The sequence below is a fragment of the Dicentrarchus labrax genome, unplaced genomic scaffold, assembly GCF_905237075.1.
Source record: "Dicentrarchus labrax unplaced genomic scaffold, dlabrax2021, whole genome shotgun sequence".
NCBI classification, from domain to species: domain Eukaryota; kingdom Metazoa; phylum Chordata; class Actinopteri; family Moronidae; genus Dicentrarchus; species Dicentrarchus labrax.
The window spans coordinates 5,107,551-5,121,084 of record NW_026136714.1 but is presented as its reverse complement, the minus strand read 5'-3'; the positions used below and the strand labels follow the sequence as shown (position 1 = coordinate 5,121,084).

At 45.2% G+C, this 13,534-nt stretch overlaps 1 protein-coding gene across 1 annotated transcript in view; it reads left to right on the top strand.

Moving 5' to 3' along the window:
• The window catches only part of setbp1 (SET binding protein 1), a 34,856-nt gene that overhangs the window by 8,901 nt on the left and 12,421 nt on the right, over nt 1-13,534 (top strand). Inside the window, exon 3 of the mRNA XM_051423580.1 lies at nt 12,932-13,353. Within this exon, the coding sequence (XP_051279540.1) occupies nt 12,932-13,353 (422 nt within the window). The remainder of the gene's footprint in view (nt 1-12,931; nt 13,354-13,534) is intronic.

The following is a 13,534-nucleotide window of genomic DNA, read 5'->3' as shown; positions in this document are numbered from 1 at the left end:
AAACATTCATAATCCAAAAAGACTGGGAATCACTATGTTACATGTAGAGATATTGAGTTTTTCAAACAAATTGGAACATTGGTAGAAATCAGCAACCTAATCTGACACTCAAAGTCTGTGTGGTGTTTCAAATAGGAAATTGGAAAGAAAACATGTGGGTGTTGCTTTGTCGTAGGCAGATTTTGACGTCATCCACAGCTGCTAGTTGTCTGCAGGATTTGTATTCTCACCACAAAGCAGACTATGAGAATGTCTGACCTGCTGCCACCTCTCCGTAAATAAAGTATGAGAAGGCATGTTTACCACTTAAAATGTCCAATGTTTATATCTACGAGTAAGCTGAGTGAGCTAACCCTGCATGTCTGGGCAGCCGTTCCTAATCCAGCACCATCGGTCCCCATTTGGAAGCCGACTGCTACAGTATGATTGACAGAGGTTGTCATAGTGACAGGGGTAGCAAGCTGGTCTCTATTGAGTTTTGAGGTTTGGGGAGGGGAGTGGAGGATGTGTTGGTGTTGATTCAGATCAGTTTCAACCCTTCATCCCCTACGCTCTGTCCCTCAATCACACCCCCCATCCCCCTTCCCTCTACCCCCTGCTCCCCCCTACATCCTTTCCCTCCATCCACCCATCACCTGCCACCCCAAGGGTGTAATACAGGCAAGCTCACTGGAGAAGAACGGGTTAAAGAGAGAGGCTGGGCTGCTTTCTGTCTCTCTGTCTCTCTCTCTCTTGCGTGTGTGTGTGTGTGTGTGTGTGTGTGTGTGTGTGTGTGTTGGGGTTAAATACTCTCTTTGTGGTGTGTGTGAGGCTGTGTGTCAGGAGGGGAGGGGAGGCGAGAGGGGGAGCAGATGGACAGCCTCTCTGCTCTCTGCTGTATTGTGTCCACATCTACTCTTTCCCTCTTTTTCTCTTTATCTTTTATCTGTCCCTCTTTCTCTGCTTTTCCCCTCAGTGTTTTCTTCCCTCATGTCTTCCTCTTTTCACTCACTCTTTTTCACCACTCTTTTCTTCCTCTTCCTCCCTCTTTCACCCTCTGTTGTCTTGTAGCAGATGGCAGCATGGGGCAGCAGCAGCAGCAGCAGCAACAGAGCAGAAGCCAGAGTGTGAGCAGGAGATGGGGAGAAGGGGGTTGTGGAAAGAGGAGGAGGCGAAAGGAGGTGGGGGTCAGGCATATGGAGAGCCTGGTTAAGGGGCCCCCTCAGAGGGAGTGTGTATGTGCGTGTGGTAGTGTGATGAATAGAGGAGGGGGGGAGGCAGGATACAATAGATGCCCATTAAGACAGAGATTTGACTCTAATAGACAGAGAAGGGGAGAGACAGACAGACAGATAAGTAGGCAAACATGTAGAATGGTGCAAAGAAAGACATGGAAATTGAGTTTTTTTAGCCATTCTTTCTTTTGTAGAACCATAAGAATCTGCTGTCAAAACCTCTCTTCTCCAACTTATAATAAGATTAAACTTTAAGTTATTAATGTGGGGAAACTGGCATCTTCCAGCATCAAATAGAAACAGTAATACTAACAGTACAGACACAGTGAGCAAAAACACACAGGGGAATAAACACAACTGACTAAATAAACAGTCGAGGCATGCATAGTGTAGGAAAAAACATGTAGGATTTAAACATCACTCCCTATTTGCTATATAGCACACTATATTTAACTCCTGCCATTTTACTTGAGTGTCCAGCTTTTTGGTGTAAAATGTATATAGCCTATAGTGCACTCAAACATTCACAATTAATGTAAAAAGCAACATCCATGGCAATGCATTGCATTTTATGGACACAAAGACTACATGTGACTCCACAGCTGTCAGTGACACAAAATATGATTCATAAGCGTCCAAAAACTCAATTTACTACTCACTATAGAATAAACTAAGTGTCTATTATGTAGGAAGGAGTGAGCGATGGAGTACTTTTGGACACAGACATACTGAAGAGAAGAGCAAAGAAGAGAAGAAAAGACAAAAATATGTCATTTCTGAGTCTTAAAGGGAATCACCCTCCTATCATCTTCATAGCAGGCATCCATAACCAGGGGGGTCAATGAGCAGGCGCCTTGTGTCAGGGGACAGACCCACACACACACATAAACGGGATATGATGGGCTCCCCTTCTCTGTCTCCAGCTGACATCACACACATGCTGAACGTCCCCTCACACACAGCTCTTTGTCCGGGCACGCTGTGTGTGTTTGGAAGATGAATGTGTGTGTTCTAACGGATTGGGTCCTGGGTCAACCACTGCATCACTCCTCCAGACACACATGCCCACACGCACACACACGTAGACACACAGTTATCGGTCCAATGCCTACACATGGGGGAGCATACGCAAGCTAAAATGCATCCACTCTCTTTCTCTCTCTGTCTCTCTCTCTCTCTCTCTCTCTCTCTCTCTCTCTCTCACACACACACACACACACACATACACATAGACAAACACACACTCACAAATCATGTTGAGCAGTGATTGCAGTTAGAGAGAGTGTTTTCCTGGTTATCTGTCCAGTTCTCTGGACGTGCCAAATGTGGCTCTTAATCCATTTCACTATCTGTGGGGAGAGATAAGCCAGAGCTTTTCCAGGAGTCCAGGCCAGGCTGTGTGTTGTTGTTGTTGTGTGTGTGTATATGTGTGTGTGTATTAGTGTGTCTATGCGAAACCCTGATGCTAGACACACACTTATCTTGTCTTGACAGCCCCTCTGCTTGGTGGTCCCCCTGGCTGTGTGTGTGTGTGTGTGTGTGTGTGTGTGCTGCAGCTTGGTGGTCTCCCAGTAGTGTTTGGGATTATTATGTGTTAGTCAAGTGCATTCACAAGGAAATTAATGCTGCCACAGTTGCCACGCCAAGTGTGTGCGCATGCTATGCGTGCACATGCGTGTGTGTGAAATGGTTAGCCTTTTGATGTGAGCTTTTTTATCCCTGGCTGGGATGGCGGTTGGTGACCTGAGGGACTTGATGAGCTCATAAAATAGGAGTGTGTATGTGTGTGTGTGTGTGTGTCAGCTTGTGTGTATGCGTGTGAAGCGTTACCCACAGAGAGCAATCGTCTACTGATTTATGAATGTGTATGAACATTAAATGATCACCTCTAATATAGCCTGACCAAACTGTCATATTGGACTTTTTTTGGTGTCTGTCATTGTGGTGAAAATAACCAGGCTTTTATTTTGGTGTGTGTGCATCCTCAGTGTGCAGTCTTTGAGAGTAAGAGCTGGGAATGCTTTAAGGGGCGTTTCCCTGTGGTCGATGGGGGATGGGACATGTGTATGTGTGCGTGTGTGTGTGTGTGTGTGTGTGTGTGTGTGTGTGTGTGTGTGCTTGCATGCTGGGGAGGGGTGAGTGATTTAGTACCGCTGAAACACCAGCTGTCCATCTGTGTCTGACCCCCATACACACCCTGTACACACTTGAAACACACACCGACACCCACACTGACACACACACACACACACACACACACACACACACACACACACACACATCTCCTCACATCTAACCTCTGATCTGCTCTTGAGTATCTCTCAAACCTGAAGAAAGTCCAGACAAAACACAATCTGTTCATCTGTCTTTCTCCCACCGAACACACACTCGGGCACATAAACATGCACACACTTTACATTACACTAAGCAACATTGCTCCCTAATCAGCTCTGCAGTAGTGCTGGTGCTGCAGTGTATCCACAATGAATGACTCTGCAAGGTCACTCCTAGTGAGCACACACACACACACACACAAACATCCACACACACACACACACACACACACACACACAAATGCACACACCCAGACACACAAAGGAACACTGGAGGCTGGCAGAAGAAGAGATGAACTTTGACCCTGCCGGACATTCAAAGAGGTGATAGCTGGACTCCACAGTTGTGTGGGCCTCCATGTCTGTGTGTGTGTGTGTGTGTGTGTGTGTGTGTGTGTGTGTGTGTGTCTCTGTGTATGTGTGTGTGTGCGCTATATTGTTTGTTTGTGCGAGTGGGTCAGGGTTGAGACAACTGGAGTCTGGCCTTTGCTTTCTTACCCTCAGGGCTGGATTTGGTGTCTGTGTGTGTGTGTGTGTGTGTGTGTGTGTGTGTGTGTGTGTGTGTGTGTGTGTGTGTGTGTGTGTGTGTGTGTGTTTGTGCTGACCATTTGGTTGGAACTGTAGCTAATTTCTCAATCAGACACACACATACCATCTTCTCAATCTGTCCCAAAGGTCAAGCCCTATTCATTCACTATTGTGTCCAGTCCCAGTGGGTTGCTGTTCCTCTTCAGGCAGATGCAGGCAGACTATAATAGCTGGTCTAGCTCAAGTTACATTTTAATGAAGACCTGAGGCAGCTACTTGCACTTAAATAAATGCCAACGGCTCAGTCGGGGGGTAGCTACCAATGAACATGAAGGCATTTTACATTGGCAATGAATATTTTGCCAAAAAGTCAAGTTTTAGTTCTTAAGAATGGCATCATTTTCAAAATTATACAAAACAGACTTTGTTGTAGTAAAAAAAAACACCAAGTCACCCTTCAACTATAAAGAAAACAACAAAAAGGAAAGCCTTAGTCAAAGTGGTCATGGTTTTGATACGGCAACATCAATATAAGTGTAGACTCTATAAAAAACATATACAGGCCTGAAGTTGGTTTTTGGACAGTGGTTGACTGTGACTCACATAACTGTGGGATTATCTGGAGGGCAGCCATGTTTGATGTCCTCTGCGGTCACGGATGATGTTGAGTCACAGCATCATGTGTTCCTGGTGGCCGCTTTGTTAGTGTGGCTCCATCATGCCTCTGCCTCTGTGGTTAGTCAGTGTGTGTGTCTGTGTGTGTGTGTGTGCCTGTGTGTGTTTATATGAGGAGGAGTGTATTCTCTGGTTTTGAGCGGAGGTCCAGCAGGGATAGAGGGTGATGTTCAGTGCAGGGAGGGGAGAAAAGGGAATGATGGGAGTCAAAGAAAAGGAGAAGCAGGCGCAGAGTATTGACTTTCACTGTGTCTCACTTGAAGCGTAAGTGTGTTTGTCAGTGAAATCTGATGGCCCCATCAGCTGTCTGGGACGCGCCTGTCAGAAGGGGTGTGTTTGTGTGTGTGTGTGTGTGTGTGTGTGTGTGTGTGTGTGTGTTTCTGTGTGTGTGTGTGTGTGTGTGTGTGTGTGTTTCTGTGTGTGTCTAAAGCAAGAGAGATGACACTGGAGAGGTGGTGTCCAAGACTCCTCCTAAATATCGTCTTCTTTTTCAGGCTTTCACTGTCATTTCACTAGCTTTATTGACATGACTGATGTTTATAACAATATTTCTAAACCTTGTTAACATTTTTAATTAGTCGGTTTGAAAACATACTTTATACAGACACAATCACCAATATGTGATATAAAACGTGTAATCCTACAAATCATTAAGAAGCCTCTAAGCCAGGGCTTTTCAGACATTTTGTGTTTGTGTGTGTCGTTCTGCCCAGTTCTCTGCTGCTTTTCATGTCTTTGTACCAGGCTTTGTAAAATAATCCGTCTGTAGTTCTGCTGTTTATTTATGCTCATTGTCTCTTAAGTATGGATGCGGACATGAATAAATGATATAAATGTGTCTGTCTGTCCTTCTGTCTGTGTGTCTGTCCCTTGGGGCGGCTCAGACTAAACAAACAGCTGTGTTTATGAAGCAGGGAAGAGCCACAAGGGTCTTCTGTTTAGTGGTCCATTTCAGCACACACACACATACATTCACACACACACGCACACACACACACACACACACACACACACACACACACACACACACACACACACACACATATGCTCACATGCACACACATACACACTCCCGAATGCCCTGCGCTCCTCATCTTTTACCTGCCCTGCTCTGTTGCATTTTTGCCCCCTTGTGTTTTCTGCCCTTCTCAGTCTCTCAGTCTCTCTCTCTCAGTCTCTCTCTCTCTCCTCTCTCTCTCTCTCTCTCTCTCTCTCTCTCTCTCTCTCTCCCCTCCCGAGTGGAATGCCACTCCGTGTGACCTCTCACCTACAACAAGGAGGGGTGCCGGTTTAGACAAGGGAGTGAGGGGGCAGCTGCAGTCATGTGCCCGGGCCTGGAAGGAAACACACAGACACATACAGACAGAGCCAGGTTGTTAGCTAAAATACACACACTCTAATTCTAGCATAGTTTTGTATGCACTGATGCACTTCTAGATGTGGTGCACTGCTTCTCCCGCCTCTCTTTCTGAGAAAGTGTAGGATGCTATGCTTTGGTCTGTGTGTGTGAGTGTGTGTGTGTGTGTGAGTGGAGTGCAGCCTCATACAAAGGCGTTATTGTTGGTGCAAGGGGGCCTGAGGGGAGGCGGGCAGTCTGATTGGTTAAGACTATTGTGTCTCACTTTGCCCATTCTCCCTGTCACTGAGGATGTCATTACAGTGGCTCTCTAACTCTCTCTCTCTTGCAAGCTGGGGATCATCTGAGGACTTTCCAGAAATATAGACTAAGCAATGAAAGTGTTACTTTACAAGCTTTAAACTTGAAGTGTATACTCTAGAGTCATTCTTCAAGACATAGTAATTCATCTGTCGGCAACGCTTTTTAAGTATCACTTGCTGGAAAACAATTGCTCTACCACGGTACTGCAAATAGTAGTTGTTTTCATTATTATAACTATGATAATATAATTAATGGTTTAGTCTATAAAATGTTAGAAAGTAGTGAAAAATCAAAATTTTCTAAAGCCCAAGGTAACATCTTCAAATAGCTTTTTTTGTCCAACCAGTCCAAAGATATTCAAGTTTAGTTGAGAAAAGCCTAAATCCTCAAGTTTGTAAAGCAGAAAAGAGACCATGTTTGGCCTTTTTGCTTGATAAATGACTAAAACGATTATCAAAAGTGTTGACTCTTTGGGGTGTCCCGGTGGCGATGCGGTTTAAGCTGACAATGTAATCACAACATCCACAGTTTGAGTCCAGCAGGCGACCTTTGTAGCATGTCATTCCCTCTCTCTTACTCTCTCGGCTGCACACTGTCTGATATTGCCCCCAGAATACAAGAGCAACTGTTAATTCAACTTTATTTTTTGACAGTTGACTGATCTATTAATTTCAGCAGCACAAACCAGTGTTACTACGGGATTCCTTTGCTATATTAAATCTGGAATTTAAAAAATAAACTTTTTTGACATTCATATTTCAAAATGTGTACAGAAAGATACAGGTAATGTGGTAATTTCTTACTGCAGATTGCCTCGGCATCTAAACAACATTGCATTAGAGTGCATTATTTTTGAATAACTAATCAGTAATTGAGGTACCGCTGTTGCACACCACTGTTTGCCAGAGAGGAAGTGTTTATTCTCAGCACAGCTTCTGTCTTGAATTACCCATCATTCTACACAGGAAGTCATCCCTTAGGATTTAGAGCAGCTCATTGGCTGTTAATTGTTTCCTGTTGTACAGAAGTGGTATGATTGGGTCATATGGTGCACAGAGTACGGCGAACAACATACCCCTTTGGTTTTTTGCTACGTATTGTGCATGTGTATGTATGGGTGTGTAATTTACCTCCCCTAATAAATGCATTGATTAAATAGCATTCTGTCTATTCATGAAGCACTCCAACCTGTAATAGCCTTGTTCTTATGGTTTCACATAGAGAGAGAGAGAGAGAGTGTGTGTGTGTGTGTGTGGGGGGGGGTGTCGCCAATCTCTATGCTTGTGTACATTTTCTTTGTGCTGAGCATGTGCGCTGACTGAAATGCATAATGCTGTCACTGGAGGTTTGGCCACGACCATAAAAGGAACAATTGGTACATAATCGCTGTAATAATCACTATGAAAAAACTCTTCCAATGTGGTTCTTAGCGCTATTCACAAGCAGGACACACATATGCCTGCACACACACCATTAATGCTAATAGCGGGGATTAGATGTATACTTTGTGTAGCATGTAAATGTGTCTGTCATTACTGAGCGGGTGAAAACCTCCAATTGCACAGTAATAACATGCTTCGGTTCAGCCAATCACAGGCTTTTGTTCAGATTGAGTCATCTACGTCTGAGCGTGTCTGAAGAGAGTGTGACAAGGAGACTCTTTGGGTGTTTCGCTGCTATCTTTAGGAGCACTCCAATCTGAAGGATTACTGCTGTGGACGTAGGAGGAACATTTTACTTGAGACCTACTGCTGTGCATTAAATCTGGCCTCTGCTTTACAGTAGGCTAAAAGACAAATGTACTGTAGATTGAATGCTTGATCATGCCCAGCAGGGAGGGTACATAACAGCATGGAGAAAAGAGTTTTTGGCCCAAATAATCAAGCCCTTTTTCACTAAACTGTGGCTCTAGGCTGCTGAACACATAGTTTTGGAATTGCAGCATTAGTCCAAGAGTGGAAGTTTTGAATGGAGCCAAATTTCCAAACTTTCCCACCCAACTTTCCCAGAAGATGCTTTGGCTGGCACAGATGCCACAAGATCTGAGATAGTAAAGCATTGGCAAAGGCAGCACACACTGAGTGAAAATAGACATACAGACACACACATATACACAATTTTAGGCAGTGGGCCTGATCCCAGTGATCCACAAACTGTCCCACCTTGACACCACCTCCTCTTTCCTCCCCCTTCTCCTCCCTCTTTTCTCTCCCCTGCTGTGGGTCTCCTCAGGCGCATGAATGGAAGTCTTTATTCCCGGGAGAACTGGTGGGAAGAACGAGAGAACGAGAAACAGGGATGAGGGGGTTGGCAGGGAGGGAGGGGGGAGGTCTGTGAGAGTGGCCACAAGATCAACACAGTGCCTCTTTTCTCCTCCATCGCTTTTCCCTCCTTTTCTCTGCACCCCCCCCCTCCTTCTACCCCGTTTTAAGTGGTGTGGACACAAAGCCGTGTTAGTATTCATGGTGTTTGTTTGCAGAGGAGCCGTGTGTGTCTGTGAGTGAGTGTGTGTGTGTCTGTGTGTGTGTGTGTGTCTGTGTGTGTGTGCAGAGCTGTCAGAAACACAGATCACAGCGAAGCAGCGCTCTGAATGGAGCTGGAGGGAGGGGGGTGTGTGTGGGGGGGGGTGGGGGGTGGGGGGGTAGTTCCCACAGGGGAGAATGGTCAGCTCCAGAAAAGAGAAAAGAAGAAGAAAAGGAGGGATGAGATGAGGAGGGAGGGGGGCAGTGCACAAGGCCACAGGGGCAGTGGGAGACAGCATGGTGTCAAAGCCAAGGATAGTGTGTGAGTGTGTGTCAGGGAGAGAGAGAGAGAGAGAGAGAGAGAGAGAGAGAGAGAGAGAGAGAGGATCATATCAATCATAACGTTTTTGGAGGGAACTAGTTGTTAACGGGTCTAGGCACCTCTCTTCTTGTTTTTCTGCTGGTCCTCTTCTTCCCTCCCTCTCTGCCGTTCTCATTCTTTCAGTAACCCCCTCCCTCCCTCCCCATTTCTCCCTCTCTCTCTCTCTCTCTCTCTCTCTCTCCCTCTGTCTCTCTGTGCCTCTCTCTCTTTCTCTTTGTGTGTCTGCCTGGACAGCTGCCCAGTTCCATACACAGGGAAAAATGAAACACTCTAACCACTGGGCGTGCAGCCAAATAAAAGGCTGCGAAAAACTATTTGAAGGGCAGCGTGTTTGTGTGTGTCTGTGTTTGCGTGCACGGAGTTTGTGTATATGTTTGCTAGTGTATATGTGTGTGCTGGGTTGTGAGATTTGGGTGTGCCTGTTTAGGGTGTTCTTTCCCAGCATAATGGTGCAGCCAGGGTGCTCTGTGTGTGTAAACGTGTGTGAGGGAGAAGTTCCACTCAGTTTATTCAACAGTGGAAAACGAGAGGCTGCAGGAGAGGAAAGGACAGGAGGGGCTGTCACATACCTCCCCTCACGTCAAACTGGAGAAGAGAGGAATACAACTTTTTACATCCAGATCTCCTTTTAAACAGCCTGCTGAGTGTAAATGTTACATACAGACCAACAGACACGTATTTGTCAGTAAATATATGCTGACTCATTTGCAAAGTGCCTTTCAGTTGGGTGATTGCAGCACTTAGTCACATATTATCCATGACCTCCTCCACTGTGCTCTGACCTTATCTGATGGTTACATCACCAGTGGAAAGGAATGTGCAGCTCTATATCTGCCTGCATTTTGGTATTGGAGAGCCTTTGTGTGACTGACTGAGACCAAGCCATGTTGTTACAGTGCTCACCCAGAGGAAGACATCCTAGAAATGGTTGTTGACCTAGCTGTGGAGTACGACCCTTAACCCTTGAAACAGCCCTGAGAGCCGCAAGGGAAGGAGAGTGCATCAAATAGGTTGAGGACTAAACATGCTTTGGGTCTGTTTTGTGTTCACCTTTCTCCTTATCTAAATTTGATCAGAGGGGACTTGTAGTAGAAGGACAGTGTTGAAAAGGTTGAAGCCTCACAGCTCTTGTGCTTGCTGGTTGCTCCAGAGGGTCAGAGTCCATGTTAGTGCTGATTTCCTGACCGCTGCCCCCTGCTGCAGGCCAGCAGTAGCACAGGGAGATGGCAGTCCCTATTCGCACAGCACATGACAAGAGCAGGGCAGTGTACTGTATGCAGTGGGGAAATGTAAGAATCAATTTGCCAAGTACAGCAACGTTTTCCTGTGGCCTTAGTGCAGCCATGCAGAGACTTATGAGTATATATCCAATACAGTGAAAAAGCAATTCAAAACATGCAATAGGGGAAGTACATTTCAAAATGTTTAGTAATTATTATTGGAAAGCATGTCAAGTTGTATGAGTGACCGTGGTTGACCCTGTCTGGGAGAGGCAAGGAGAATAAGGAGTTCTTTTCACACTGTTGACTACAACAATCGGAGTACCTCGATCTATTTATATTTGCTTGTGTGAATATCAGACAGTGAGTGTATTTTCCCTGGAAATGCTTCACGGAGTGTAAGAGGCGGAGAGGAGAGGAGGGGGGGAGAGGGTGGTAGAAGGGCGGAAACTAAGAACAAAAAACTGAACTCGTGCCAATAACCCAACCACAACCAGAAAGGGGAGGGGAGGTCCCTATTCGAGTTTTTTCTTTTTCTTGTCTTTTGCTCTCCTATATCTAGTAGGAAAGGTGTCCATGCCTCCTCTCTTTATTATCTCTCTGTGGTTGCTTTGTGGTTAGTGGGGAGGATACATTTTATATGTGTGTGTGTGTATGTGTGTGTGTGTGTGCATGTCTGTCTGTGTCACTCTAACCACCTCCATCTCCTTGCCTGTCTCCTTTTCTGTGGCCTCCTTTAACCTGAAACAGCAGGTATTCTAGGACAGGTTAAATGAGAAAGCATGTGTGTATCAGGTGTCTGTCATCTTATACCTCTGTGGACTCACAGTGTCTCTTCTCCAGTGTCACCATGCACACACACACATTCACACTTATATACACACACATACATCTCAAAGCTGAAAGGATAGCAGTGTGCTCGGGAGATAAATGAGAGTGTGCATGTGCCTATAAGCACATGCATTTTCTGGCATTGTTAATCATTTATGCTGTTCAGTATTTGCTTGCGTGTGTGCAGTGTGTGTTTTCATCCATGTGCTGAGGGTTGTGTTACTCAGGGTTCACGTGTGTTTTTGCGCTTGTTGTTGAGAGTGTGCAGCTTGCTTCTGGCTGATAAACAGCTTCTGCAGCCAGTGTGGAAGTACAAAATGACTACTGTGCGTGAGACTACTGATGGGACAGCGGGACAGAGAGAGTAATAGAAAGGTTGGGTAGTGACAGAGAAGGGATACAGGAGATCGAAAGTGGCTGATGAAATGAAGGCAGAACGGGACATTGGCAGGTTAAAAGATAGAAGAGATGAAGCGCTTCTTCTTGCAAATACGTGCACTGTGATAGGAGCTACATACTTTATATATTTTCATTATCATGTGTGTGTATAAGTGTGTGTGTGTATGTCTATAAAGAGCAAGAGTTAATCATCTGGCAAGGTGCTGATCCTGCTAGACTAAAATTGGTTGCTACTATGTGTGAAGGCAGGACTTCGTAAAGCTTTTGAAATGTGTACATCTCTCACATGTGTGAGTGTGTGTGTGTGTGTGTGCGCTTGCACGCTTGTGTGTATATGCTTAGAGGCAGGCCTGTGGTTAGGTTACATCTCCCTGCAGCGCAGCAGAACCGTGTCTTGTTGCGTCATACTGAGTCTGTTAATAACAGGCTAAACCACAAAGGCCATCCGCTGCTCTATTTCTCATCTTCCAGCAGTACACTGATTATGCAGCAGTGATACATAAAGCAGGGTTATGTTGTCTGATACAGTATATCCAGCTTTTTCATTTTTACATGAACAAGTGTGAACTGGGTATTGAGTGGAGGTAGACTTCAGATTTGTGGCCCTTCACTGGAAAAAATTTCATAGTTTTAGACATATATTGTATAAGCTGTTTGGGGGGTTTGACAGTCTGCCAGTGTAAGTAAATTTTTTGAAAAATACAAGAGAGTTGTCAACAAAATAAAGATAATATACAATAAATATATCTGAGTCTAGGGCAGTCAGGGACATGGCTGATCTAGGCTACTGTGTTTAATACTGTGTGCAGTCAGACACCCCCAACTCCATCCCCCCAGCTCTCACAGCATGCAACATCCTTGCCACAGGAATTTAATTGCTCTGTAAACAAGCCTTTTGTTTTGTGGCACACTGTTTGCTCATGCACACAAGATATATTAAAAGCCTCAGTCCTGCCGTGAAAAGAGGAGTATGTTATATCAGAGCAAAACAAATCCATGATTTGATATGTGCTGACAAAAAGTAACTGTATGCAGAACTGGATGCTGTGCTACATGTGTATTATGTCTGTGAAGTTATTGAAGGCAGGAAATAGAGTAGTCATAGTTTTATGATCACATTATCATTATCATATCATTTGTCTATCCCTGCAGCTATATAAAGCTGTCTTGTGATTGCTTGTTTGTATGTAGTAACCAGACTTTATTTCTCTTTTCTGTCATCCCCAGACTTACGAGCGCCAGTTCAGAATGCCTGAGCAGAGAGAGGGAGGCTTGCTGCAACTACTGGGAGATCACACTCCACCCAAACACCAGCTTCGCAGCTCCCTCCTTCCTGCACATACACTCTCACACACACAGCAAACACAGCACACCCTCACACAACAATTCCAACACAGTCATGCACACCAACACCAAATCAATCCAGACTGGATCTCGTCTACAGCACCTTCTGCATCCCCAGCCAACCCTGCAGATTCTGAGCCAGCCAGAGAACTGGCAGGAGCAAATAGGAGCTCTTTACTCGATCCAACCCAACCTTTCTCACGAACAGCGACGCAAAGCCCCTCACCTCAGCGATCCCTGACTCCGGACCTGCAGTTGCCAGTGGTTACAGATGCCAGTATTCTCAACCTGACCTCCCTCAGCAGGTATGGTACATTTTCCTGTGTGGTGAAACTTATCATGAGCCAAACATGATCCCTAACAAAACTGTACACTATGCACTGGGGATCTGAGAAAGTTGATATGTTGTATTGTGATATTCTGTGTAGCAATATTGGATATTTTTATGACCATGTTTTAATTTTTCAATTTGACGATCTCATGTGT